Source organism: Labrus mixtus, chromosome 19 (genome assembly GCF_963584025.1).
Source record: "Labrus mixtus chromosome 19, fLabMix1.1, whole genome shotgun sequence".
NCBI classification, from domain to species: Eukaryota; Metazoa; Chordata; class Actinopteri; order Labriformes; family Labridae; genus Labrus; species Labrus mixtus.
Window position 1 is genome coordinate 3,351,073 of NC_083630.1, and position 27,534 is coordinate 3,378,606.

Sequence of the window (27,534 nt, forward strand, 5' to 3'; positions counted from 1 at the left end):
TACTTTTCTCTTTTTTTTTTTCAGATGACAGGAGGATTTTTTATCTTCTGGGGTCAAGCTTTAAAAGCGTCTTGCAGGAAATCCTAAAGGAGGGTGATGATTTAAGATGAAACATCCAGGGATGAGGTCTGAAGAGGCTTTCTCTCTGCCGCCAGCGTCTACTTTATCTCTCTTCACCTCGGCTGTCCCATATATCCAGGCACAGAAAGGCTGGTGGTGTGAATCAGGCCGGCCATCACTCACTCTCCCAGAGACTCTCAGAGACTCTGCGACTCCCGACACAAGTGCTGCGGCAAGCAATCATGACCACAATGGCTCCACATTTACTCCCTCTATCCGCTGCATTTAGTGGATGTTTGAGCGATAAGACATCGATCTCTGGCAGGTGGGTTTTTCTCCAACCAAAGAACACAATTCTACGAGGAAGGCAGAGGTGAGATCCTCTCCTGCGATGACTGCATGAGAGTCAGTTTGTTGCACTCTCAGCTTTGACATCAGGAGCATCACTCACACACTTCACCTTGACAAGAGAAAAATAAACAGGAAGTAGCAGAACATGAAGAGAGCCTGACCCCAGGTTTTGCCTCAGCCACGAGCATTTATCACCGTATTTATCACCCTGAAAGGATGAAATAATGGCTCATCGTAAATTTTTACGGATCAAAGCGAATGTCAGATAACTCAGAGGAGCTATTTGTTGTGAGGTGGAGAGCTGAACTGTCAGTCCGCTCTAAAAGCCTTTGAAATAATGTAAAAGCTTGTAAGGTATCACGTTTAAGAGTCACACTGAGCTTTACAAACAATCACAGCAATGTATCCAAATGTACAGAGAGCTGCAGGGATGACAGAGTTTTGTCAGCAAACCAAGAAGTCATCAACATGGCAAGGGTTTTTGGATTATCGCTGATATGTAATGTCTATGACACATCAGTATTACAATAATGATCATTATTTTTTCTGACATTTCCTCTTTCTATCTTAATTGTCTCAGGTTTGCAGAAACAAAAGTAAATCCATCTTACAAATTCAAAAGTTTGACAACAGTGTAGTTGCACTCAGAGAACTTAGGAGGGCGCCAAAGTGCACCCAACTGAATTCCTATATATTGTTGCTTTAATGTTACCGTTAAACTCTGTAGTCCTAGTTGAGAAAGTGTGTGATTACAGAAGATCTATCTTCATGCATCTGACGATCAAAAACGGGTTCAAAGGTCCCAAAGACTTCGAGGCGAAGGAACAGGAAGTGCTAAAATGCTAATTTCCTGGTTTTAGGACTCTATTCTTACTTCTCAAGTTCCAGTTTCCAGGTTCTTCATAGGTGCCAAAGAAGAAGAAGCTAAGTCGATGTAAATGTTTTTCTAAATGATGGATAACACCCGTATGATCACTCTTATATTGATCCAGGCAACAGTTCTCTCAGTGTGGGGGGGCTCTATCACAAAAGCACAGTCCCTTCCTCTCTTGCACCAGCAGGTAAAACAGGAGCAGCTGCTGCAGAGTCTTTCTGTCCTTCTACTTCAGATTTTTCTCTCTGGGTACATCACAGCGTCTCCTGTGTTCCTCCCTTTCTTCTCACTGACAATGAAATACAGTGACACCAATCTGGGGGTCCCTCGACGCCAAAACACAGCTGTGTGGCTGTCCCACTTTCCTGCCATCCAATGGCCCCGCCTGCCAACACTTCTTCCATTTAGTTCTAGCTACAGCTCCACTTTCACAAACGTTCCCCTTCCCTCCTCTCCTCCTCCCTCTCTCTCTCTCTATTCTCTCGCCTTCCGTCACTCACTTTACCGAAAGGATGGCAGCGTCAGAGATAAGGGCCAAACCAAAAAGTCAACATCCCCGTGAACATCTGTTCTGTATCGCGGCTCGCTCACTCGCTCTGTTGCTCCATTTTACATTTGATTTCTCTGTCAGCATCAGGGGAACGTCACTCGGAGATGCGAGCGTATGGCGCGCTACGAGGCTTCCGGAGCGCCCTTGTTGGATTAAAAATACAGCATATGTTTCAGACAGCACGTTGTGATGTTACAAAGAGAAGACATGCTCTCTGTTTAGGAAGTGAAGCACACGCCTGACATGAACAGAACAGGAAGGTGTTTACTGGTGGAACAGCTTTCTTAGATGAACTGGGGGTGGGGGGGGGGGGGGGGGGGGGGAGCATGACCGCACTCTGCTTTGAATTTAGATACAAACACTGATTCATTCTTTAGTCTCACCACAGGGGTGAGAGGTTGGCATCAACACAAAAAAAACATCCTTGGGATATGGATTAAAGGAGATTCCTGTTTTTTAATCCTTGGCACAGTTTCTCCCTAAATGAGGTACAAATACTTTTGGATGGACTCCAGTAGATCGCAGCAGAATGCGGAGACACAGGCTGTAATGGCTGCGACATTACCCTTAATGTTTTGGTCCCTGACAGGCTCAGGTTGTTATTGAGAGAGAGATAGACCTTATAGTTGAAGAGGAAGATGATTTCATTTAACCAGCAGCAGCAGCTACAGCGCTCACTTCCAAGCCTGACTGGAAGAATAAATAATCTGATCTTGAACATCTCCCTCTCTCTAAAACTAGCGCTGCTACCTGAAGGTCAACTACTGGACTCAACTGTGGATAAAGAACCTGACATGACGCCATTTGTTTCTCTGCATGTCTGTCATTGTGGGGCGCTGGTGGCGCAGTGGTTAGATAGATAGATAATACTTTATTGTCAGACATAGTCTGAAATTTGCCTTGCGTCACAGCTCCGTTTGCGGCACAACAATTAAGACAGGAAACAAAGATACAAACATTTGACACAACACTCAAACACAACACAACACTCAAGATATAAACATTTGACACAACACTCAAACACAACACAACACTCAAGATATAAACATTTGAAACAACACTCAAACGCCAAACAAATGCCCAGAACGTGCTTTGGTCGAGGATTCAGCTCCACATTCGCATGTTAGTGCGCGCACCCCATGTATGGAAGCTGTACTCTTCCAAGCGGGCGGCCCAGGTTCGAGTCCAGCCTGTGGCTCCTTTCCCGAATGTCATTCCCTACTCACTCTTTCTCTCCCTGATTTCAAACTCTATCCACTGTCCTATATCTCAATTAAAGGCACAAAAGTAAATCTTTAAAAAAATGTCTGTCATTGAGCTTCACCCGGCACAATACAGGAGCAAGTGCATGGCAGGCTGTCCACTTTCACTGGTAATCAAAGTATCAGTAGAGATATCACTGTTCTTACAGAGGCCTCCACATCCTCTGTTTGGTGAGTTTGAGCTTCTGCTCTCAGGCAGGAAATACAGATCAACAAAAAGCCAATTCCAACAGGTTGACTTTTTTTTTACAACTCAGGCCATCAATTGACTGAACTCCAACGATGACCCTGATGACTGATGAGTTTGATTTGTTTACATTCTCAGTCTTACCTGATGAACTCTAGTATTTATGTTTTTAACGTTGTTCACGCTGTTTCTATTGTCTGAGAGTCACCGTGTCTCAACCAGAAGGTCAGGGGTTCGATCCCCAGCTCCTGCTGCAACATGTCCGAAGTCGCCTTGGCCATGACACTTAATCCCATTCATACACCGCTGACTACTGATGGTCTTACTACACTGCACCCTCTACCATCAGTGTGTGAATGTGTAGGTGTGACCTGTGGTGTGAAAGAGCTTTGAGTAATCAGAAGACTAGAAAAGAAATATACACGCTCAAGTCTATTCACCATTTTGTCTGGGACGATGTTTCTGTGTTTCTGTACGTTTCTGGTTTTCACCAGGCTGCAAAACTAATTTCCCCTTTGGGACAATAAAGTTGGATTTCTATGTAGAATCAGATAATATAGATCGTGGCTGATGCATTTTGCCTCTTATGCTCCACACATGGATTATTTTCCACACACAGTCACAGCCTCCTGAAACACCGGAGGAAGTTATCACTCGGACTACAAAGTAACATCTAGGACAACTGGCAGACAAACAATAGATCCTACATTACTCTGCAGAACAAACAGCGAGCTGCAGAGCTTTAGATTGTTTATTTTTCCTCTGTTAACTTGAGATCAAAATGCCCTCAATTAAATGGAAATAAATAATACATAAATAAGAAATGAAGTTTAAAGGTGAAGGAGGGGTTTGTGGCACTGATTTGTGATTGATTCAAAGTACTCAGTACAGCACACATAAGCCAAGTCCAGAAAGAAACCAAACTTTAGGTCTTTTCACTTTCTTTAACAGGAACACATTCTCTCCTCCTTCTCCTCCTCCTCCTCCAGAGAGAGGTCAGAGACCAGCAGCAGCTACCAAACAGCAGCCCCAGCCCTGGTTCAGATTCAGAGTCTTGTTCAAGGACGCCTGGCAGCACAGAGGGGAGCGTCTCTGCTCTCAAACCAGAGCAGCCAGAAAGCCCACAAATGTCCCCACAAAGCCGAGCCGTTGTCTGGATAATCCCACCTGCCTTTCAAGCAGTTAGCCATCCATGTCAGCGAGCGTGTACCCTGCAGCGCCGCCGGGTACCTGGGTGTGCTGCCTCGTCTCCAGGGCTGCTTGTGAAGGAGCGTGAAAAGAGTCCGGAGAGGGTCCGCGGGGGACAGGGGGGAGGAAAGTGGAGCAGAGCTGGGATGCACATGGAGGAGAATGGATGGAAAATGGAGGTGATTCCCAGGAAACTGTGTGTTCATGTGAAGGAGGAAGAGAGGAGAGCAAAACGAGTAAATGGCAGTTTGTGTGTGTGTGTGTGTGTGTGTGGTAGTCGGGACAGCTGTCAGGAGCGGTGTCCCCCAAACCAGAGGTCAGCGGCAGGTATCACGCCTGAAGGTAAACTCAGAAAAAACACCTGCGAACGATCCGGAGCGGTGAGGGGGAGAGAGGGATGATTGAGCAGAGGGAGAGAGGAGGGGTTAAGCACCAGGGTGAAGAGCTCTCTGAGTTTAGAGAGCGACAGTTTGATGGATGAAGACGAGGGCCGGAGGAGAGGAACTGAAGGGACCGCACGGCGAGTGTGAAGGGGCCAAAGGAGACTTTTTTATGTTGTTCCTCGAGATCATCACACACGTTTGTATCCTTCCTGGTTCTGATTCAACTATTGAACTTGTCGATCTGCTTCCAACAAAAGAGTGAACACATTAATAACCCTCTACACCAGAAAAGTGCCAAAGAGCGCCCAGGAGCTCGCCTCATTCTCAAAGGCAAAACGGTAAAGGGCCTTCTGACATCTTAAAGTTCTTTTACATCACAGGTAACACCTTCACATTCACACACTGATGGAAGAGGCAGCTTGCAAGTGACTCTGAATGTAGGTGACGTCTCGAACGTGTGTGAAGGTGGCTGCTGCACTCTCGGTATCGATGGCACGTTTGTCAGCATTTTAAACTGGTTTATGGGTCACACCAGTATAGGAGGACGCAGCCAACTTTTTACATGAAAAAAACATTAATAGTGCGTACTATGCACCAGATTTTAACGTAGACCCGTGCCGTATCTTGTGGCATCGAATCGTACCGGGTTTAGAAAATCCTACCGGCTATGTAGATGATTTTTCAACATTTGGAAATGTTTAAAGCTAACCCTAAGGTAACACTCATGAAGCTCATCATATTAAGCATATAGTCAATTCACTTTTGTAATTTCTTACTCTAATGTTACTTTGTCTGCTAGCACCATGCAGTTCTTGATTCCTGGTTTTATAATCTACGTTCTTCGTTGTGCAGCGTACTTCAGAGGAAACTGTTTTGTCCCAAAGAATTGATTCCTGCTGATTCCATCTGCAGAGTCCCTCTGCACCTTTAAGAAAAAGCTGAAGACCCAGCTCTTTCATGAATACCTACTAACTTAATGATGATGGTCTCCATATTATTGATGATGATGATGGTAATGACGATGGTTTTTGTTTGATAACAACGACTTATAAGATGGTTTCTATACTGATTAGAGCTCTCAAGAACTGCCCTCAATGTTGTGCTTTGCCTCTGGTCACTTCCTGTCAGCACCTGTGTGTCCAATCAGACTCAAAGCTGATCGTTTGCTCTTACTGACATTGTTCCCTTTTTTCTAGATCCTTGCTTGTGTTGTTCTTACTCTCTGATGTACGTCGCTTTGGATAAAAGCGTCTGCTAAGTGAATTGTAGAATTGATGATATGAGTTCATGCTTTTGGGTTAAATAATCAGTGCATGAACTTGCACACTCATTGACATCCATCCAGCGTTTGAGGTGGAATCAGACACATTTCTGTAACCTGTATTCTTGTTGGAATTTGTTTTGAGTTTTTAAGGCGGACCTGAACGTGTCCCACCTTCTCAGTGTCCGTGCAAACAGCACTCAGAGAGAGAGAGAGAGGAAGCAGCCTGTGTTCCTCTCAGGGTCCACTGAGTGCAATTACAGAGAACAATAGAGGCAGCATGGTGCTAGCTGACTGTGCTAAACACTGCTGCTCTCTGACACACGAGGAGGCCGACTGCCTGAGCCGAATCAAGACAAGAATCCACCACTGGCTCCTTTTGTTCCTGTGTGTTGTCTCTCTGCGTACAAGTCGGAGCTGCAGCCAGGAAACGAGGAGGATGGAGGGATTATGTTTGGCTGATTTGAGGCCAATTGCTGGTTTCATCGGGGCGTCAGATGACAGAGGAGGAGGATGTCAGAGAGATGTGAGTGTCAGTGATTATTACAGGGTTGGGGTGGTGTAGCTTCTTCGTGCTGGGTCTCAGTGTGAACATGACAGATACACACACACACACACTCTGCCTGGCTGGTGTTTCAGCTTCAGAGTGGGAGTAGTGGGTCTGTGGTGATGCCTGTGGTCCTCTGTGAAAGTCTGCTGCTCTGTTGTGACAGAGTGTCATAATTAACACTCAGAAACAAGTGTAACTGCTGAACATGCTGCTCACTCAGCTCAGCACACAGAGCTGCTGCTCTCCTCTGTTTTTTGTCTTTCAGGTTTGATGCAGCTTGTTAGAGCGTCCAGGATGTGACAGAAATCTGTGTGGACACATTCATGGTTAGGCTCAGTCTCTTTCACGTTAGAGCAGCTTTTCCTGACATTTTAAATTATGAATCAGAAGATGGAGTCAGAAGCTTTTACCTTCAAAATAAAGTACAGACTTCTCCTAAAGTGAAGCTGCTCCATCGTCTCTTCTGGGCCTCCATACATGTGTGGTGGTGACTGTGTCTGCAGAGACTCTGTCCTCTGACTGGATTTTACTGTTCTGCTTTGTTCTGGTTGACTCGAGATGTTTCTGGGCGGAGCTGGTGTGTTTCCTCCAGCCAATGACAGCGCAGCAGGTGAGTTTAGGAGTGGATACAATTCAGTGATTGGACGCCATTCAAACCGGTGAATATGACGGACGTGGACGTAGCAGCAAAGAAGAGAAAATATAATCAGAGTGAGGAGAAACACCAAGCGGATAAAGCTCGTTCTAAAACGAGGGTGAACCTTGTGTTGTCTTTTACCCGTGGACGTGGAGTTGGTCTACTTCCTGTTGGACAGGAAGGTGACAAACACCGCCAGTTAGCTTGGGCTAGCGTGCGTTAGCTTGCAGTGTAGCTACAAGCAGTAAACATAGCAGCTGTCTAGTGATGTTATTCTAAATATTTTTGCACCTTTAAGTCACTGAAATCCAGAAATGTGGAAGCTTTAAAATACTGGAAGCTCCTTTGAAGATTTTTTTAAATATAAATCTTTAAAGCAAGTTTTCAAGGTGTTTTGAGATAAAACATGATCTCAGTCCCTCTTTAACTTCTCATTAAACAACACGCTGATGTTTTCCTCCCATTGTTACCGTGATTACAGCTCAATAAGGCCGTGAAGGGAGCGTAGATAATATCACATCATCACTATGTGAAAACTATCAGCGCTGTGATGATGGTAATAAAGATGCATATTAGTGCATAACGACTTGAAGGAGGGGGAGAGTAGACAGCGAAGCAACGCCGGCTCCCATTCTCTCAACTTTAATGAAATGACTTGTGACAGCGCAGAGTGAGGGCATATCTGCTGCTCCACTTGACTCCCGTCATTAGGCTGTGTTGGTGCCAGGCTACACCCGCTTTATATGAGGTTGATTTTAAGCTCACAGGAATCTAAAAAGTGATTTGATTTAATTTGATAACTCAGCAATCGCATGTTATTAATAAGTGTGTGTGTGTTAGCAGGTACGTGTGTGTGTGTGTGAGAGCAGGTACGCGCGTGTGTTAGCAGGTGTGTGTTAGCAGGTACGTGTGTGTTAACAGGTACGTGTGTGTGTGTTAGCAGGTGCGCGTGTGTGTGTTAGCAGGTGCGTGTGTGTGTGTGTTAGCAGGTAAGCGTGTGTGTGTGTGTGTTAGCAGGTATGCGCATGTGTGTGTGTGTGTTAGCAGGTATGCGCATGTGTGTGTGTGTGTGTGTGTGTTAGCAGGTACGCGTGTGTGTGTTAGCAGGTATGTGTGTGTGTGTGTGTGTGTGTGTGTTAGCAGGTATGCGTGTGTGTGTGTGTGTGTGTTAGCAGGTATGTGTGTGTGTGTGTGTGTGTGTGTTAGCAGGTATGCGTGTACGTGTGTGTGTGTGTTAGCAGGTATGCATGTGTGTGTGTGTGTGTGTTAGTGTGTGTGTGTGTGTTAGCAGGTATGTGTGTGTGTGTGTGTGTGTGTGTGTGTGTGTTAGCAGGTATGTGTGTGTGTGTGTGTGTTAGCAGGTATGCGTGTGTGTGTGTGTGTGTGTATGTGTGTATGTGTGTGTGTGTGTTTGTTTGCAGGTATGCGTGTGTGTGTGTGTGTGTGTGTGTGTTTGTTTGCAGGTATGCGTGTGTGTGTGTGTTAGCAGGTAAGCATGGGTTAGCAGGTGTGTGTGTATAAGTGTGATCCACCTTCTGCCTGAGACACCTCCTCAGTCTTTTGATGAGCTTAACAAAGAGGTAAGAAAAGTACAACATGTCAAAGTAACTGCCTGCTAAGTCTCCTGCCAATTAAAAAAAAAAGCCTAATTATAACGTGTGTGCGCCTCAAACAGCCACTCAGGTGTGACGCCCGGCTGTCAGGTGTAAACAAGGCTCACAGTCGCACAGGAAGGAGGAATCAATCGACATCTGTTCATTTATCTCAGGCAGGAGACCAAATTGAAAAATGGATTGCTCTACGTGCAGGATCTGCGTTGTGATCAAGGAGCGATGCGTCTCAGCACCTGCTCAGGGCGATAATGGGCCTCGCTGCAGTTTGGCCAATAAGGATCAGATTAACATCTTGGCGAGAGAGTCGCTCGAAAACAAGCAGGTGTGAGGAGGACTTCAGTCTGGACTCTTCTCTGATGAGGAGCAGGGACGGCTCTGACACACAAATACTAAAGAATAAAGTTGAACTCAGATCTAGCTCAGTCCATGTGCCCAGATACATTTATAACATGAACCTCTAAACGTTTGACACAAAGTCTCAACCTGAAGGGTATTTGAAATGCATTCCCCCCCCCCCCCCCCCCTCTCTAGAGTCAATGCTCACACAGGTCACCATGTGGTGGACTCTGAAGCTTCAGTGTTTATCCAGCTCTGCATGGGTCTGTAAACCTTTCTGTGTTCTAACCTCTCTCCATTTTTCAAAAACATCTCCAATATTGATCCTAGTTTGAGCACGTTTCTGCTCGTGGAGCTTATTAGAAACATGCAGAGGCTTTTTAGGTCGAGTACAATCACTTCTATCTGAACCACTTCTCTTGCCCGCTTCCATCGCTGCAACACCTGTTGGTTTGACCTGATAACTGCTCTCATATCTGGTAAACCGAGGGGCGTCCAAAACGGCTGAGTGGGGGTGTCTTAAAAGCGCCTACCTTCTCTGGTCCAAACAAATCCAGAGCATTCAGGAGCAGAATCTAAAGTTAGAAGGAGGACATACTGACTGCTGCATTGTTGTCAGAGAAGCCAGCACTTCAACATAGCATGTTTCCTTAATGTCTGATCATATAGTAAGATCACTTTATCATTTCACTCTCTACACATCTTACTGAGTGGACCTTTAACCATTTATTATCTTGAAAAGGGGGGGGGGGAACTACATCAGGCTTATTTTTGGTTTTCTGAATCCCCCCCCTCTCTGCTTCATTCATAACATAATCCTTTTTTCTTCATTACAAGCTGCAGCTGGAACACTCTCCCCTCTGGGATCATTAAAGTTTCATGTTATTTGATCTTATCTGAACAGGTGATGTTGGCTCAGTAAAGTGTCTCGTGTTCAGAAGGTAAATTGTAGCTCGCAGCAGAGCGGCGGTCTTCATTAATGAGAGAGACAATGACTGTATTCAGCGTGACTCAGGCTGCTTCTCGACTGAAGCCAGACTAATGATAATGCTCTCTGCCATGTGAACAAAGAGTCGATCAGCAAGCCCCCTGACTCGTTACATAACACCGAGTCACAGCCTGCGGGGTCGACGACATAATCTGTTTGTGTGTTTGCTGCGTTCAGAATATTACTGTGAAGCACTTTGTAAAACACTTCATATGCTCTTTTATTTCACTTCAAAGAAGAACAAACCGGACGAGGTTGTTGAACAAGGCAGCGAGATAACTGGGAAGCAAATGTGCAACCTGACAGACTGGCACACATTGAATTTAGCCAAGAAGACTACAGCAGACCCTCTGCACCCCCTTTTGGTCTGAGTATGGACTCTTGACTTCAGCGCAGGTACAGTAGGACCAGGATGAGGACTAACAGAGGCATCACATCCTTTGTACCACGCAGGATTCAGCTTCTCAACAAGCTCTGATCATGAGGATGAACTCTGCACTTCATTTAACTTACGACTGAAATCCCTCATTTAATCATGTGCTGTCCTGTTTGTTTGCATTGTGTTTTTAGTGTCTCCATGAAAGGTAAATTCCCCCCCAGGGGCAGTAAAGGTTTCATTCAGTTAAGGATGATTCACTTTGCAAGAAGGTCCTCTTCTTTGTGGATTTGTGATCATGAATATAACGACGTGATATCATCTGCATGAATCATTTGTAATGAACAACAGGAAAGAAGAGAGCATTGATTTAATTTCATTCATGCTTGCACACCCTGCAGCTAATGTATCCTCTACACTCTCTGAACCTTGAACTCTGAAACGGAGCTACAATTAGCCGAGGTTTTCTGGCTGCGTATTTGAAACCTGTTTTGTTTTTTTACTGCATCAAACGGTCTTCTGAGACAAATCTTCAGCGTCATGACTCAAAAAAACAGAAGCTTCCTTTGCAAGAAGCAGAGCGCTCCAGATATAAGCTTCCATGTTTTAACCCTTTAAACGGTTGACTAGTTTCATCGAGGTAACTCGTCACTGAATGAGACAAACATCTGTGTAAAAACCTGAGGGTGAGTTTTAAGTCAAAGAACATCATCCTGTCAGTGTTTCTGCAGCCTCACCTTCCTCCTCGTGTCACTGCAGTAACTCTCTCAGTACTCTGTACCGTGTATAAATATACTGTAAACTCTGGAAGTGATCCTGACCCTGACTCCGCTCCCCGTGGCGCTCTCAGTTTGTTCAGACCGGCCCCGGTGCTGAGCGGCCACGCAGAGTAAACACGGCTCAGCTCGCCTCTGTGTGTGGGCAGTTTGTCATCGCTGTGACTTCAGGGCTATCTAAATATGAGCGAGCCGCCGCGCTCATCATCACATTCATCCTCAGCGGGGTGAGAGATGGACGACCCAGCAGTCCACCAGGTCATGAGTTATCACCCAGCGGGGGCCGCCGGTTCACGCAGAGGTCGAAGGAACATTTGTCTTCAGGCAAGTACGCCTGTCTGTTTAAAACACACACACACACACACACACAGACACGCACACACTCTCCCACTCACAGCCACAATCACTCACTTGAGGACGGCTCCCTGCGTTCATTATTTAACTGGATTCTGACCGGGTTTTAGTTTCTGTGTCCTGAAGAGTTCACACACTTCTCGTCCTTTTTCATCAACGCTCTAATAAATATACTCTGAGTTATCTCATCCTAATGCCACACTTAAAACCCTCAACGAAGTGATGTGTGTGAAATGATTCTTTAAGGGGACATAGAGTGGTTTTCTGAGTCCTGGAAACCGGAGAACACAGCTGGCCTCGCCCCGTCCAAATCAAACAATGTAAAATGTAAAAGTTATATCTGCAAAATGTGTTTTAATTTAGATTCTTTAGAGGGTACTGCCTCCAACACCAACACTCAGGGGCGGGGCCAAGGGGGGGTGTCCACCCTAGATATCTGATTGGCCACCCTAAAATCCTGCAGAAAGACAGAAAAATCAGCACGCTAACTCTCCTTCTTTCTGCTTTATTTTGGTTTTCTTAGAACTTTAAATTGTGACTTTGGAGAAACGTCTTCTTCATGTGAACTTAAATAAAGTGTCTAGATGTTTTTATTTATCTTATCTATTTTTATACTTTTACTTTTTGTAGAGCTGACTCAGCATGCACAAAGAATCCCAATGTACCTGCTACCTGTGCAAACAACAATAACCATCTCATCTAAATTTATGATGCAATAATGTTTTATGTGTGAAATTATCCCGAGAAGGTTTTTTTTCCTCTTGAATATTTTCAGCTGCCTCTTTTATAAAGGTCTTCTTTATTATTCTTTTTGCTGAAAGAACTTTCATCATGCAATAACGATAAAGTCACTGTACTCTAAAGAAGTCTGAAATTAATATCTAAGTAACACTCCGCTTTAATTGTGAATCAAATATCCTCACTGACAATAAGATTAGTAAATCCTTATGTGTTAGTTAATGTACTATACCAACCAATTTAAGCACAGACCACCACTCTGTGAGCTCTGCTGTAATTCTCCACATGTGCTTCAGATTTCAGTTGTAGTACTTGTAAACAGTCTTGGTCTCAAGACCAGGACTCTGGATTTTAAAATCAAGACCGATCTAGACCACCACTGAAAAACTATTTTTCCAAGTCATTCCTGTGATTAGAAGGAAAACGCCTCTTTATAAAAGAACAAAGAACTTCAATTCATTTGTAGTTTGATTTTTATCTCCCGGTTACAGCTGCAACCTTCCCATTGTTATGGTCTAATTTAGTGAACCGCCCCCTAAACACAAGATGATGATATTTATGGTCATGGTTTTGGTCTTGACTTGGTCTTGATCCCTAAATGTCTTGGTCTTGTCTCCGTCATGGAGCACTCTGGTCTCGGGTATGTCTTGGTTTACTGCCGACCGTGCTGAGAGGATTTTAAACTGTGGAACCACAGCGCCCTCTGCTGGACACACACGACAATAAGAGAGTTTCTTTAACACTCGGAGCTTTGTTCTCTGCAACATTTTCCTCATTACTGATGTTTGTGAAAAGCCGTGTCGACCAATAAGATCACAGACTAATGTATCAGTCCAATTCGAGGACTAACATTTTTTTTTATTTTGCATCAAATGAACCGAAATTGGGCTCAAACAAAAAAAGGCAAAACTCTTGATTCTTGTTTGCTGCTATTCCTGAAACAAAAAGGCGCCTGAAGTCCACCATCGCTCGCTGCCCGAGCGTGTGATGACGTCTGCCTGAGTTATCTGAAGTCTCCTTCGCCGGCCATGTTGGCGTTTTCATCGTCCGCTGTGACAGGAAGTGTAAACTCTCCGGAAACAGGTGCCAAAAAGACAATAGCACCTGCAGCTCAGACAGGTCGCCACGACGACCTGAGGGCCACTTTTCTATTGTTGTGTCTTTGAGACTGCGTGTGTGTGTGCGTGTGTGTGTGTGTGCGTGTGTGTGTGCGCGTGTGTGTGTGTGCGTGTGTGTGTTTCAAATGTTTCTCCCTCCGTGCCTGTTTTCTCCTCCACGCTGGAGGAGTCTGCTCACGCTCACGGCCGTGCGCTCCTCTCCTTATCCAGCCGATGGTCCTTTCAAATTAAAATGAAGCTCCATCACACTAATAGCGGGAGCGGAGAACAAAGCGCCGGCTCTCTGCAGTCAGCAGGAATAGCAGGAGGATTATCACTGCTATCGTCAGGGCTATTATCATTAAACTCAGTCACCACGGTGCTGCAGAGCAATGGCCACACTCACTTTACTGCAGACTCAGATCTGCTGCGCTGCATACAGAGCAACAGATGAGCCGTTTGTTTGCTTTTATTGACTGCCGCGCTTACATCACTGTGTGGATTTCTGCAAAAAGACTGACCCTGATTTAATATGTTCAACATTTTACACACTTGCAGGAAGTCCTATGCTGAAAAACAAAAACCCTGCGGGGACTGTTGTGTCCATTTCAGACCCTTCAGGTACTGCCAGATGTACGATAACAATCGTATTTGTACCATAATTTTGCCCTCTGTACGATCAATAATTGCAGAAAAGGCCAAATGTACGATAATTTGGCAATTTCAATTTCTCCATAAACCAAACTTTATATGTGATTTGAGAGCAACCAATCACATCAGCATGACTGAGACAGCCATCACATATGTACCATTCAGCACCTAACCAGCACATCCGCCGCTCTGCTGCCAGGCTGTAACTGCCAATCAGATCATCACCTGATGCCCTGCTAATGCCTGTGGTACATTTTGTCATACAGACTGAAGAAAAACGCACGTTACAACAACTTAAGATGCTATGCTACTAACTCAGCTACACAGCGGCTGGAGGCAGAGCAGTTTGCAAACAATTTAGCCTACAAAAAAGTTTTTCTCTGTTTGTTTATTTAAATTAATGTGGTGTGCAGGGCATAGTTTTGCCATTAAGTGCGGTATTTAGGACCCGTCTTGTTTTTTCAAATATGTACGATAGTTTTAAGTAAAATACAATAATTTTAAAGCTGCAGTACGATATTGTTGTATTTTCCATCTGGCAACACTGGGTACTGCAGGTTTTAAAGAAACAAGAAGTGGACAAGATGTCAGTACAGCGTTACATCGCCGCCCTGACTTGTATGATATAATTAGCGATTAGGGTTGTCAAAATGATGCCATGTGACTTTTACATACCACATTTTTAAAACAATAACATATCTTTAATTTGAATGATTCAGAGCGCTGAAAAGTACCAGGAGGTGACACTCATTGTCGAAATTATAAACACGTCTGCAACATTTCATTACCGGTAAAAAGTAGCAAACAAGATCCGCACGCCAACAAGCTCCCGTTAAAAAGATTTATTGACCGGTGATGTTTTCATCCAACATGGTAGTGCCGCACACTATGCTTATGTTCGTTTCAAATACGCAGCGAGTCTATTTTTTTCAACGGAGTACGCTGCAGGCACAGGTCAAGATGGACAGAAAAGAACGACCCAGACAGGAAGTCAGACATTGAAACGCACAGAGCATCCGGTCAATTTCAAAATAAAACACTATATAAAGACTCACCATCGTATGTTTCATGATTTTATCAACATTACATCAAAACAGGCTGAACAACAAGTCATCTTCAGAAAAACAAAGCAACATGTTGTTCGGCTACACTCACATTTCAGAAACTCACGCCGTCTGATGGAGCAAAACTGTGGCGCTGACTTAACTGTGTATTCAGGTCAATAAAAATGAAAGTGGCATCTGAGACTGATAACTTGATCATAGCATGCAGCAGTGGAAACCTTTCTCGGCCCCCAGGTGGGCGGATCATGTTCATTGGAAATCATCCCTCAAATATCTAATTTCATCAGTTTACATGACGAGCAGATACTGGACTATGAAGGTTATTTGTGTTTCCATCATTAAAGGAAACAAAGTGAAGGTGAACAACGCAGATGTGAGGTCGTCTTTTCAGAGGAATCCCTCTTTAGGTGACTACATTTGGAAAGGTTGTTATGAAGATTCATCGTCTCTCTCTCTCTCTTTGTCCTTTACAAGGAAACGTTAGCAGCCTGAGGTCCTGAGCACCCTTCACCCTTCAACGACAGATCCAGCCCCAAAGCACCAGAGAGGAGGAGGAGGGGGAGGAGGGGGAGGAGGAGGAGGAAGGGGGAGGGGGAGAGGGGGAGGATGTCAGGGATAAAATTCTCCATCATGCCAGAGCCCATCCAAGCAGACCAGTGCCAAAGCACCATGTGTGTACAAACAATTCAACTGAATCCAACTCTATGTATACTCAGGCCTTATCTGGACGAAGCCAAACACACCCTGAGCTATCAGAGGCAATGGATGAGTGATTGGGACTCTCAGTTTTTCGGCGAATGCAAACACATCTATTACGCTCCAGCACTCCAAGCTGTACAAATCAAAATCAGGCAGCAAGGAGGAAAAATAAACACCACGCCGTGTGACTGTTAAGAAACTTGGAAAACAGGACTCACACATATATCGCAAACAGATCAGCCCGAAAGGTATAAAAACTCCAGCTCGCCCATCGCCGCTCGACTCCGAGAGCAGACAGAGTTAATGCAGGCAAAGATTTATTTAAAAAAAAAAAAAACCTTTAAAAAGGATTTGCAAGATAAGCCTGTCGGTGTCTCCTCGAAGGAGCCCCTAAAGGACGCGAGAATCGATGGATGAGAGCGGATTTAGTGCGGGGCGAAGAGGAGGGAAAACTGTTATTTAATGCAGCGTGTGAGCGGAATGAGGAAGCAGGCAGGACGCTCACATGTGTGTGTGTGCAGCTCATCACTATCAATGCACTAATCTGCCATTAAGCGCTTCCATCAGCCGCATGGATCTAATGTGTGCAGGATGAAATGTTTATTTACTACCAGTCATCAGCGGCCGTCAGATGTATTTACATAATGCAGAGGACCGGGAGGGGCGCTCTTGACCCCTCGTGAGGTTTAGATCCCAGAGTCTGTGTCGAGCTCCTTAATGGATCATTCTTACTACTTATTACACAACGCTGTGGTCCTGTGGGGGTTACGTTACATCACTGTGTGGTCATTTACAAACAGATAAAAAGGTACAGTCGACCGTGCTATGAGCCACGCCTACAAAGAAACTAATTAAAGCTCCAATCGGAGGTCACAGGGCGATCCTATCCCGCCCATCTCTGCATTAATCCACACGGCAATGTTTGGTACGGAGACTTGTAGGAAGAGAAATTGTTAGTCATGCAGCAGTGTAGGGCTGGGCGATCTGGACCAAAACTCATATCTCGATAATGATTAGCTGAATGGTGATACTCGATACATATCAATATGTATTTTACTAACAGTGAAAACACATGAAAAATAAACTACCTGTTTGTGAATTTGAAAAGTAATATGATAAAATAAAAATGTTCCTTAAATACAATAAAAGAGAGAGAGAGGGGAGGAGCAGGGTTAAGAGGGACAGACAGTCAGTCATCATCAGTGAGATGAGAAAAAGGTGACCTGGCACCTCTGTAACGTTATTTTAATGCAACATAAACTACATCCATATTAACGATATCATCTTACCCTATATCTTGTTTGAAAATATATCGATATATCTTAAAAACTCGATATATTTCCCAGCCCTACACCAGTGCATCGGTATCTACCGACATCAGACATCTACAAATGGCGCGTCATGAACTGATGACAGTAGCTGTTTTTTTTAGTTTGTTGGGGGGGGGGGGCTTTTTTGTGCCTTTAATGGAGAGACAGGACAGTGGATAGAGTCGGAAATCAGAGAGAGAGAGGGAGGGGGGAATGACATGCGGGAAAGGAGCCACAGGTTGAATTAAAATCTGGGCGCCCCAGTACCTTATGTTTATCTGTTGTACCAAATCAATTTAATGCTGACATGTAGATTCAGAGAAGACGTGTTTCTTCCAGCACCTGTTGAACAAACTCAGACTTGTTTTCATCGTCAAAACAAACTAACATGGAGCAAAAGAATGTCTTTCTGAAGATCCTTCTGATTGAATCAAAGCTAGAACGTAAAAACACACACCTCCATCAAACATGTGAAATGTGCACAAGGTGAGTGGGAAAGCTCTGATCGTTCACATCAGCTCATTTATTTAAATAGTTTCCTGTATATGCTATATGTGTTGTGCTGCGCTCTCAGCAAAGTCGATCCACCCCTAACAGTTAGAGGGCCGGGTTAGCAGGAGGGTAACAACCCTTCAGAACTTGGAGCTAACTCGTCGCTATGTGCACACCTGCTCCCTCGGTGCTGACGGAGCAAAAAGGGAAGGCGCTCCTCCAGCTGCTCAGATTCATATTAATGACCCAAAAAAAGATCCATCACAGACGGACAGCGGTTATTAGAATGATTGAGTGTCCACTCCAGCCCGAGGAGTGCGGACCACGTCAAGGTTGCGACAAGTTTTCGGAGAAAAAAAGAAAAAGGAGACTCTCTGCAGTGTGGGTGACGCGCCCGCCCGGCGCCCGCCCGCTGAAATGAACTCGTCTGGAGGTTGTTAAGGTGTCGGATACTCAGCGACCTCCGGAGAGAGCCCTCATGAGAGGCCCCTCTTGTAAAACGCTCCATCTTATTAATGGAAATAAATGCTGTTAGCGCCCCACCCCCCCCTCAGCAGTAAGACGTGTCTATTCTGGGCTAAAGTCCCCTTCATTAACGTTATCTCTAATAAGCACCCACAGTCTGATGGTGAGAGGAGGGACGGCGAGCGCTTAAGCCGCTTCATCCAATTTCATTATTCCGTATGAGGCGGGTATTGGTGCTAACTTTGCCGTGTCAGCACCGGCGAACGAGGTGGCGGTGGCTTCGTGTGACATCAGAGCGGAGGATTAAGTCTCAGATGTGTTTGTGATTTTTTAATTTTCCAAACTGCAGCGAACACATCTCACGGCCGACCTGCTGACTGCGTTTGTGAAACGGCGTAAAGAAAAAAAAAGAAGAGAAAAAAAAGGAGCTCTCACACCTTCTGTAGCTATTTTCTGCTCATGAAATATGTCCCTTCTTCTCACAGTCGCAGCTAGCGTGCTGTGAATACACACAAGCACGCCGGAGGACAACAATAACAGAGTGTGTGTGAGTGTGTGTGTGTGAGTGTGTGTGTGAGTGTGTGTGTGTGAGTGTGTGTGTGTGAGTGTGTGTGTGAGTGTGTGTGTGAGAGAGAAAATGAAGCAGGAAAGAGGAGAAGAGAGAGAGAGGGATGATGATGAAGAAGAAAAGTGTGAAACTGCGGAGCGTCAAATGATCTGGCCTCTCTCCAGGCGTGATGACTCAGGGACGGCGGCACAGTTAGAGCTAATTAGGATCATAAACTGGAGAAATGTTTTGCCACCAGGATGTGTGGAGCGCTTCGGCGCCGCTGGCAGGACTTCACACTAGATGTAAGAGCTCGTAATAGAAGCACGCTCAAACAGTAACGTTTAAAGAAAAAAAAAGAAGAGAGAGCCGTCTGTTTTTGGAGACAAAAAGACGAGAGGGTTTGAGTCCTGCTCTCAGGATCTTATTTCATTTAATCAAATCAGAAGTACTTGGTTTTGTTTATTAGCTAATTTGTCTCAAACATTTTGCTCACATTTGGCCGGATAGGTTTCAAGGTGTTCACCTCCCGGGTCGCTTACTCGCTTCACGTTCTCGTCCGAGGATTTTAAGGCTAAATGATGAATTTTAAACACCTCTTCTAGATAATGTTTGATAAAAAGAACAATTTAATCTAACAACGTTTACATTCAGAGTTAACAGAAAAGAGACGACAGATGATAGACTCATCATCAGTATTTAAGGAATCCGGGTCAAAGATCTGACTTTTATTTACTGGATCGGAGAGCTGACGAGAGACAGGAAACGTTGGGAGGAGAGAGGAGGGGACGACATGCAGCAAAAGGGCAGAGGTCGGATCTTGAACCCACAGCAGCTGCAATGCGGACGACAACCTCTGTACACGGGGTTGATTTGAATTTTGATTTGAATCAAAAATTCTTAGGCCGAAAAGAAAAATGACATTCTGATTGACTAAATTCCCAATGTTTCCTTTCTCTTATATATTTATTTTCTTATGTGAACGATTCAGAGCAGCGCAGTAATCTCAGAGACCCAACGATGAACTTTGAGAGGACGCGGCTTCAGAAATTAGAAACATGATCACCTCGACATTTTTCAAAAACAACGCTGATAAATTCAAAGGACAGAAAATGGATTAAAAATTTGTTTTGATGACTCCTTTTTAAAGATTTATTTTGGGGCATTTTGTGCCTTTATGGAGAGATAGGACAGTGGATAGAGCCGGAAATCAGGGAGAGAGAGAGAGAGAGGGGAATGACATGCGGGAAAGGAGCCACAGGTGGGATTTGAACCTGGGCCGCCCTCCTGGAGGACTACAGCCTCCATACATGGGGACCACCAGTGCCCCTTAAGGACTCTTTTTTGAGAGAGAATAAAACATTCTGAATCTTCTTGCTCGTCTTTCTGGCTTCAATCTGAATTCTGGACTTTAAATCTGACAAAAAAAGAGGAAACAGTTTTGTATTAAACGCAAAAATTGCAGAATAAATAACCGTTATTTTATTTAGACGTGAGCCACGTTTGATGACGTTAACGGGGTTCACATGTTCAGTGAGGTCATCTAGTGTTGAAGGAAATGAGACTTATTCATTTGCTTTGAACCAAAAATATTGACTAAAAAAAACAAATAACTTGGATGAAGAAATGCACAACAGTTCACTCTCTGATTCAGTAATGATGCGTTCAATGACAGCCCGTCATCAAACCTCTGACTTTTTCTCTGGTCCTTAAAGTCAGCACTGCATCATCATAAACTTCCTCACGCCCTCGTTGACGACATCGTCCATGCTTGTGTTGCGCCGTCAGACGCACAAACACACTGACAGTTTGCTGCTGAGTCGCCCGGTTACAGTTCACCGAAAACACACACACACACACACACACACACACACACACACACACACACACATCTTTAAAATACATACTCACATCAAACACATCAACACAAACTGTTGAACTGTAACAGTCCTCACATCTCTGTTGAGGGACGATGTTGTTGTTGTTGTGTGTGTGTGTGTGTGTGTGTGTGTGTGTGTGTGTGTGTGTGTGTGTGTGTGTGTGTGTGTGTGTGTGAGCAACACAATTAAAATGTCTTGTGTTTTGTCGTCATGGCAACAAGTGCATCAAGTTATCCGTGCTGTGAGTAATAGTGTTTTCTCTCGTTCTGTGGGAGTTTAAACCAACACGCTGATGAAGTTAGGAGTCGCCTCCTGAATCTTTTCTGATCTGAATCTGGCGCTCGTGAGTCGTTTTCACCCGGCCGCTGAATTTGTTTCCTCTCTGTGAACTTTAAGTACAATTCCTCACCGCCGAGCTCCCAAAAAAAAGCCAAGAGGGACTATTACCAGATAATGACTAATTATGCTAATGTGCTAAAGTTGTGCTATTCCTTCTCCGTGGTCATTTTATCAGGCGGCCCTGAGAGAGCGCAGTCAGTAGTAATGACCTCGCCTCCCTGGGCGCTTAGAGGACGCCGTGTCCTAAACGGCCGCCACCATCGCCGCCACCCTTAATCAGGAAGTGTGGGTAATATTCCCACAGCCATGCGTGCACACACGGAGGAGCGCGCCGCCGTCTCCGTCGGCACTGACCTTCATTAACCTCATAAATGCCAGCGGTGTTTCTGTCGCAGCTCTTAATGCGGTTATCAGCACAAACACAAACACAAACACACACACACACGTGACGGAAGAGTTTCAGGCTCAGACTGGAGCTTTACGTCTGTGAAATACACACACACACACACACACACACACACACAGACCTACACACACACACACACACACACACACACACACACACACAGACCTACACACACACACACACACACACACACACACACACACACACACACATACAGATACACACACTCACTCACACACACATACACACACACACAAACACACAGATACACACACACACACAGATACACACACACACATACACACACACACAAACACACAGATACACACACACACACACACGCAGAAACGCAGAGACACATACACACACACACACACACAGACCTACACACACACACACACAGACCTACACACACACACACACAGACCTACACACACACTCCCACAGACCTACACACACACACGCATATACACACACAGACACATACACACACAGGCTCTGTGTGTGACATTGGGCTGTCCCAGCATGGAGACACACTCTGGTGACGACAACACACACACTCAAATGCACACCTGCTGTGAATAAACCTACATTACCAAAATGATGTCACGGGCAATCTGCAGAGCGAGCAGCGAGTGCGCTACATCCCGCCCTCCATTTACAGGATTTTATTGACTGATAGTCGGAGTGTAAATCTCCGCTGGTCCTGAGAAAACACTTCATTTACTTTCCAGGTGTCCAGGTGTTGATGAGCACCAAACACAGACAGGACGGACATTTTTAAATGTTAGATTAAAGATCATCTGGACGATAAATGAAGTCACAGATGAACTTCACAGCTCTCGCTCACTGACCAGCAGCTCTATGACCAGCAGCTCTATGACCAGCAGCTCTATGACCAGCAGCTCTATGACCAGCAGCTCTACCTTCAGTGTTTGGACGATGTGTAGCTCCAGTGTTAATATGTCTCAGTGAGTTGAAGGAGGTGTTTGCACTGGACAGATGTTTGTTGATGCTATGATTCCAGCTGTTGCAGATGACAGGAGGAAACTGTACTGCTTCAAAAAGATGATGAACGAGGCCTCCGATCCAAACTCCTGTTCTCTTCACTACCAGAACTTTACTTTGAATCCTGACTCAGTTGACAACACCGACGATGAACAGCTTCAGAGTAACTGAATTCAAATGACTAGTACACACAAAGCTTTCCAGATGTGTTTCTCAAAGCTGACTGCTCATTTTAGCTATAGGAGCTTTGAAGTGAACAAATGAACCTGCCACTGACAAGACTGTCAATCAAAAAGCAGCAATTTACATCAGCGACGACACTACAAGTCTAGTTATCTCTAACGCACAACAACTAAGAGCAGCGTTTTCCCCTCTTAGCTGTCTTCTAACGTTTGCAAAATGATTCAAAATATGAGTAGAATTCTAATACAACAAATTAAAATTGTATTAAAATGAAGATTTGTGCAGAGATTTGCAGAATCCTTGTGACAGACAGAAAAGGCAGCGAGGTGTCGAGATGGAAACACATTTTATATTTGATGCTCTTTAAAGGCTGAAAATACTAAAAAAAAAAAAAAAAACATTTACTAAACTAAGACAAAGCTTTTGTTCCTGAAGACTTGGTGCAGTACTTGACATTTTCACGACAAACACTGAGAGTTTTGTCATTTTAAATTCCTGGAAGTAGAAACAACCCTCTCTCGTTGAACAGACTCAGACTGTGACGTGTTAAAAATTGTAAAAATCAGCTCGGCCTCTGCTCACCTCTTTCTCTGTTAGGAGAGTGAAGCAGATGAGACCGTGCAGCCGCAGCTTCCCCTCGCTCGTCCTCATCCGTTTGTCAGAGACTCAGAGCATCGACTCTCTCACCCTGCTAATGTCTCCTCCGCCGGCCGCCTCGAGAGCGAGAAGCCGCTGACCCTCATCCTCTGCTCTGCCCTGCACCTCCTCCCTCTCCTCCTCTCACTTCCATCACAAACCAACAGCCCACACTCGACCCCTCTGCCGCCACCTCGCCGGGCCGAGAGCGTGAACGGTAATTGCTACATAAATTATGTTACACTCTGTGTTTTTCACATTTGTCCCCGGGCGCTCCTGATGATACGCTGATACGCTGAAGTGTACGCTCAGAGTACAGGCTGATAAGTGTGGCTGTAAAATAATAATGTGAGTCTATAAATCTCTGCTCTGCTTATTTTTGTTCATAAAAAAAAAAACACACTGGGGATAAAAGACGAGGAGTATGTGGTACATATGCCAGCGGAGAGTAGAGAAGGTCATGTTTGATTGACAGCTGGGGTTTTACAGACGCTGATACGTTCACTGAGATGTTCCTGTGCATTACAGGACTGTCAAACACAGCTTTTATTTACAGCATCCCAGAGGGACATAAATCAGGAGGCTGTGATTAATTAAGAGGCCGATACACAGCATGTCCCTGAATCCTTCCAGGAGTGACGACACCGGTCAAACACAAATGTGCGGCGACAAAACGGCGAGCTGACCGGAGCTCTGAAACACAGCTGCAGAGCTGAAGGAAGTGTGTGATTTCTGAGAATCCTAAACCGAGGGTGACACGTAACACACGGCGACATGTAAGCAAAACAAATACAAAATAATTTCCCACTTTTTATCTTCTTCCTGCAGTTATTTGTTCTACGATCTACAGCTGTGCTGAACGATCTCAGAGAGGAGTTTGGTGGGAAAAAATTTAAAAAAAAGAATGTGCTTACAGACATTTTTTTAAATACGCACACCGGTCTGAGAGAGTCCATCTACCAATAATCTGCAGCCTTTTCAAGGGATTAGGCCCCAAATGCCATGCAATAATCCCTCTGTGACTTTCTGCCTGAAGGTCTGTAATAAAAATAATAGTGTGAAATCTCTAGATAGTAATCAGTTGGCATTTTAGATGAAGGATAATAATAACAAAACATGGGGGAGAAAAAAGAGCAATCCGGATTTGCAGAATTTCAGTTTGAAATCCTTCAATCAGAAAGTGTGCAGCTTAACGAAACATTTGCACATGTCGGAGGAGCTTCTCGAATCTCTTCCAGGAGTCAAAAGAGAAAGCAAAAGGATGGAAACATGCAGAGCAGCGTCGCCCTCCTCCTGCAGCCTGCAGAGGAGTCGGCGGCCTTCAGCACTTCCACAGACACACTTCATTTGCAGCCGGTCCCTGAACTGGCCCCTAATGTCCCGTGTTATCAGAATGAATCAGCGGCGTTGATAAATTAGCCGTTTGGAGAGCACGCTGCGAGAGGCCTGTCAGCTAATGTGCGCGCGTCTGTGTGGCTCTCATATGCAATGCTTAATGTTGTGGAACCGATTCTGTCGTTTCCATTATGTAAATACATTTGCCTCAGCACTATATTTTATGTATTGTCTCCCTTGTCTCAATTACTTGGGCTATTAAAAATCAGGAGGTTATGGAAATGAGGAGCAGTTGTCTGTTTGTACTTTGATGACAAGTGCAGAGTGTTTATGAAAGCTCGTTATGCATTCAATCGCAGACGGATACGTCAACACGCTCGCAGCGTTCATCCATATTCCACAATGCACCGGGGCGGCACAAACAGCGCCAACAGTCGTCTTTTCATCTCGTACACATATAGATAAATCAGTGCTGCTTTATCTACAGCGTCTCGGCTTTTACATGAAGGGAAATCAAAACGTTTGTGGCCTCCGAGGATAGGAACTTCCTGTTAATAGCTCCAGAAATAATCCACTAAACTGAATCAAGGAAAAAGGCAGTGACGCTTTCCCCGACGTGTTTCTTCATCTTTTTTAAATCTTGATTTATTTTCCATCTCAAACAGAGGCAATACAAAAAAATACCCACCAATGAGAAATTAATTCTAAAAGAGAACTACAAGTCAAAATGTTTTTTTTAATATTCTAAAATAGTCATCAAATTCCCTCATGGTACGAGAGGTGGACCTGGGAGTGAGTGATTATTTCCTTTCAGTTAATGCATGAATGTGCAGCTGCAGATGACCCGTGTTCCTGCACAAAAGCACACTGAGCGTTTCCACCAGCAGCTCGGGGCAGCTTCTATTTCACCTCAACTGCAGTGGAAATGTTGCTTTGTTATTCTGTGTGAGTCGCTGTAAAAATCAGCAGGCTTTTCTTTTCTGATTAAAGATATAATTAACTGCTCTGCAGCGTTTCTTTAAACACGGTTTGACAAGACCGGTTCAATGAACTCGTAGTCATTAGAAACCTTTCTGTGCAGCCGGGCGAGGGGATTTGATAAATATGACACATGTGGAAATAAATGCAGTAAATTAAATATTATTCTTGAGAACTAAACAAAAAATGCAATTTTCTTTTCTTTTTTTTTACTTTTAAGGCCCTGAAATGTTTCTCAGAGTTTCAACATTCAGTGTATCTGAATTATTCCTCAGCAGACTTTTAATGAGGTATAAAAAAAAACCTTAAACATTAGAGAAGAGGAAAAATAAGCTCTGAGAAATGATGAAGAATAAGAGGCTGAATATCAGGGTGTTAGTGAGCTGCAGGGCTGTTACATTTAAGTGCTTTGAAAAAACAATCTTACAGTGTGTGCAGAGCAATTGAGCCTCTTATTTAAAAATCTGAGCTGTCTTTTAAAAGCAGAATAAATAAATCAGTTTTAAAACACGGAGAAAATGTTTTAGCCGGAAGAAGTTAAAGAGGGTTTGGTGACAGCAGCGTGTCACTTCGGCTGTATTATAACCAGGTGCTAAAGAGGGGAAACAAACGGGTTTCTTATGATAAGCCTCAGTACAAACTTGTATCAGAGAGAATGAGTCGCTCGTGTTGTCATTGTTCTCGTCACGTCAGAAACAACGGAGGCTGTTTGAGGACAAAAGACGCAGCTACTAAACTTTCCAGAGAAAAAAAACAATGCGTCATTTAAAAGCCAGCGACACAAACAAACTAACAAACACAGATCATTTCTCCGTCGAGGTAATTTATGTTTTAGAGCAGCACGAGGTGAAGCCGCGGCGGCTCGAGCTGAAGCAGCGCGAGCTCTTGCCTGCCGGGCTTGCCGCGCGCTCCGCTGCCCCGACAAGGTGCGCACGACCTCTGGAAGAAGAGAGAAAAAGCAGAGAAGTGTAGGAAAGTTGTACCTTTTCTCTTGGATCGCCTCCTCCTCCTCCTCTTCAGCTTACACTTCACCTGTCCGCTCTGAGCCCCGGACGCGCGGCTGCTGTTTCCAAGTACGGATGCCATGAGCGCGGCGTGTGGAGCGCAGCGCGGAATAACTTAACGGACTCGGCGGATCGACTCCTCTTTGTACTTGTCTCGGCTTCAGCCTCCGCTGCTCTCTGACAGCGCAGCGTCCTCGGGTTTGACGTAGACTCGGACTATATTTTCAGCTCTCCCTCCTTTTTTATGACTCCAGAGCAGGAGGGGAGCGCGTCTCGCTGTTCTTATATCACCTCCTAAACTCCGGCTCTCCTGCAGCTCTCTCTCTCTCTCTTTCACACACACACACACACACACACACACACACACACACACACACACACACACACACACACAGACAGACTGTTCGCAGCGCAGCACGGCGGCTCTCAGCAGCTCGGATCCCGGCGCGCTCGCTCCGCTGCCTGCTCTCCTCTCCGGCAGTTCTCCGCGCCTCTGCAGAAATTTTGGCATCAGCCACTTTGAATCCAATCATGCAGGACGCCTATCTATTTGCTGCCGAGCTTTCTAATTAGGGTCCAATCGTGGCTGTCTGGGAGGTGTGACATCAGCAGCGACATCCACCAACTCACACCCCTTATTCACCCGCTGCTTTTTTAAATGTTTCCACTGTTTCCAATCCTTACACTTCTGTTACACACTGCAGGGTGAGTCTGTTCTCTTCCGCCCTCCACAGGGGGGTCAGGGGTCAGCAGCATGGTCAAGGGATTCTTGCTCCAGGGCACTTCAGCAGCATCAGGGACTCAGATATGGATATCGTTGCTGGAGGAATGTTTCCATATTCACAATATGTCACCCTGCTGCAAACTCAACACCAACTTTAAGAAAAAAAAAACAGGCTGATAAACACAAACTCCACAGAGTCCTCAGTTAGGAGAATCCTTCTCCTCTCCTTGTA

General features: G+C 44.8%; 1 protein-coding gene across 2 annotated transcripts in view; it reads right to left on the reverse strand.

Annotated features, from left to right (window-relative positions):
• The window catches only part of adarb2 (adenosine deaminase RNA specific B2 (inactive)), a 169,374-nt gene extending 142,164 nt beyond the window's left edge, over positions 1-27,210 (reverse strand). The window contains exon 1 of one of the 2 annotated variants that reach the window (XM_061063934.1): positions 26,558-27,206. In XM_061063934.1, coding sequence (XP_060919917.1) covers positions 26,558-26,660 — 103 coding nt within the window. In that variant the 5' untranslated portion in view covers positions 26,661-27,206. Of the gene's footprint in view, positions 1-26,557 lie in introns of both variants that reach the window. The other variant, XM_061063935.1, reaches the window with a different exon arrangement.
• Between the last annotated feature and the right edge of the window lie 324 nt (positions 27,211-27,534).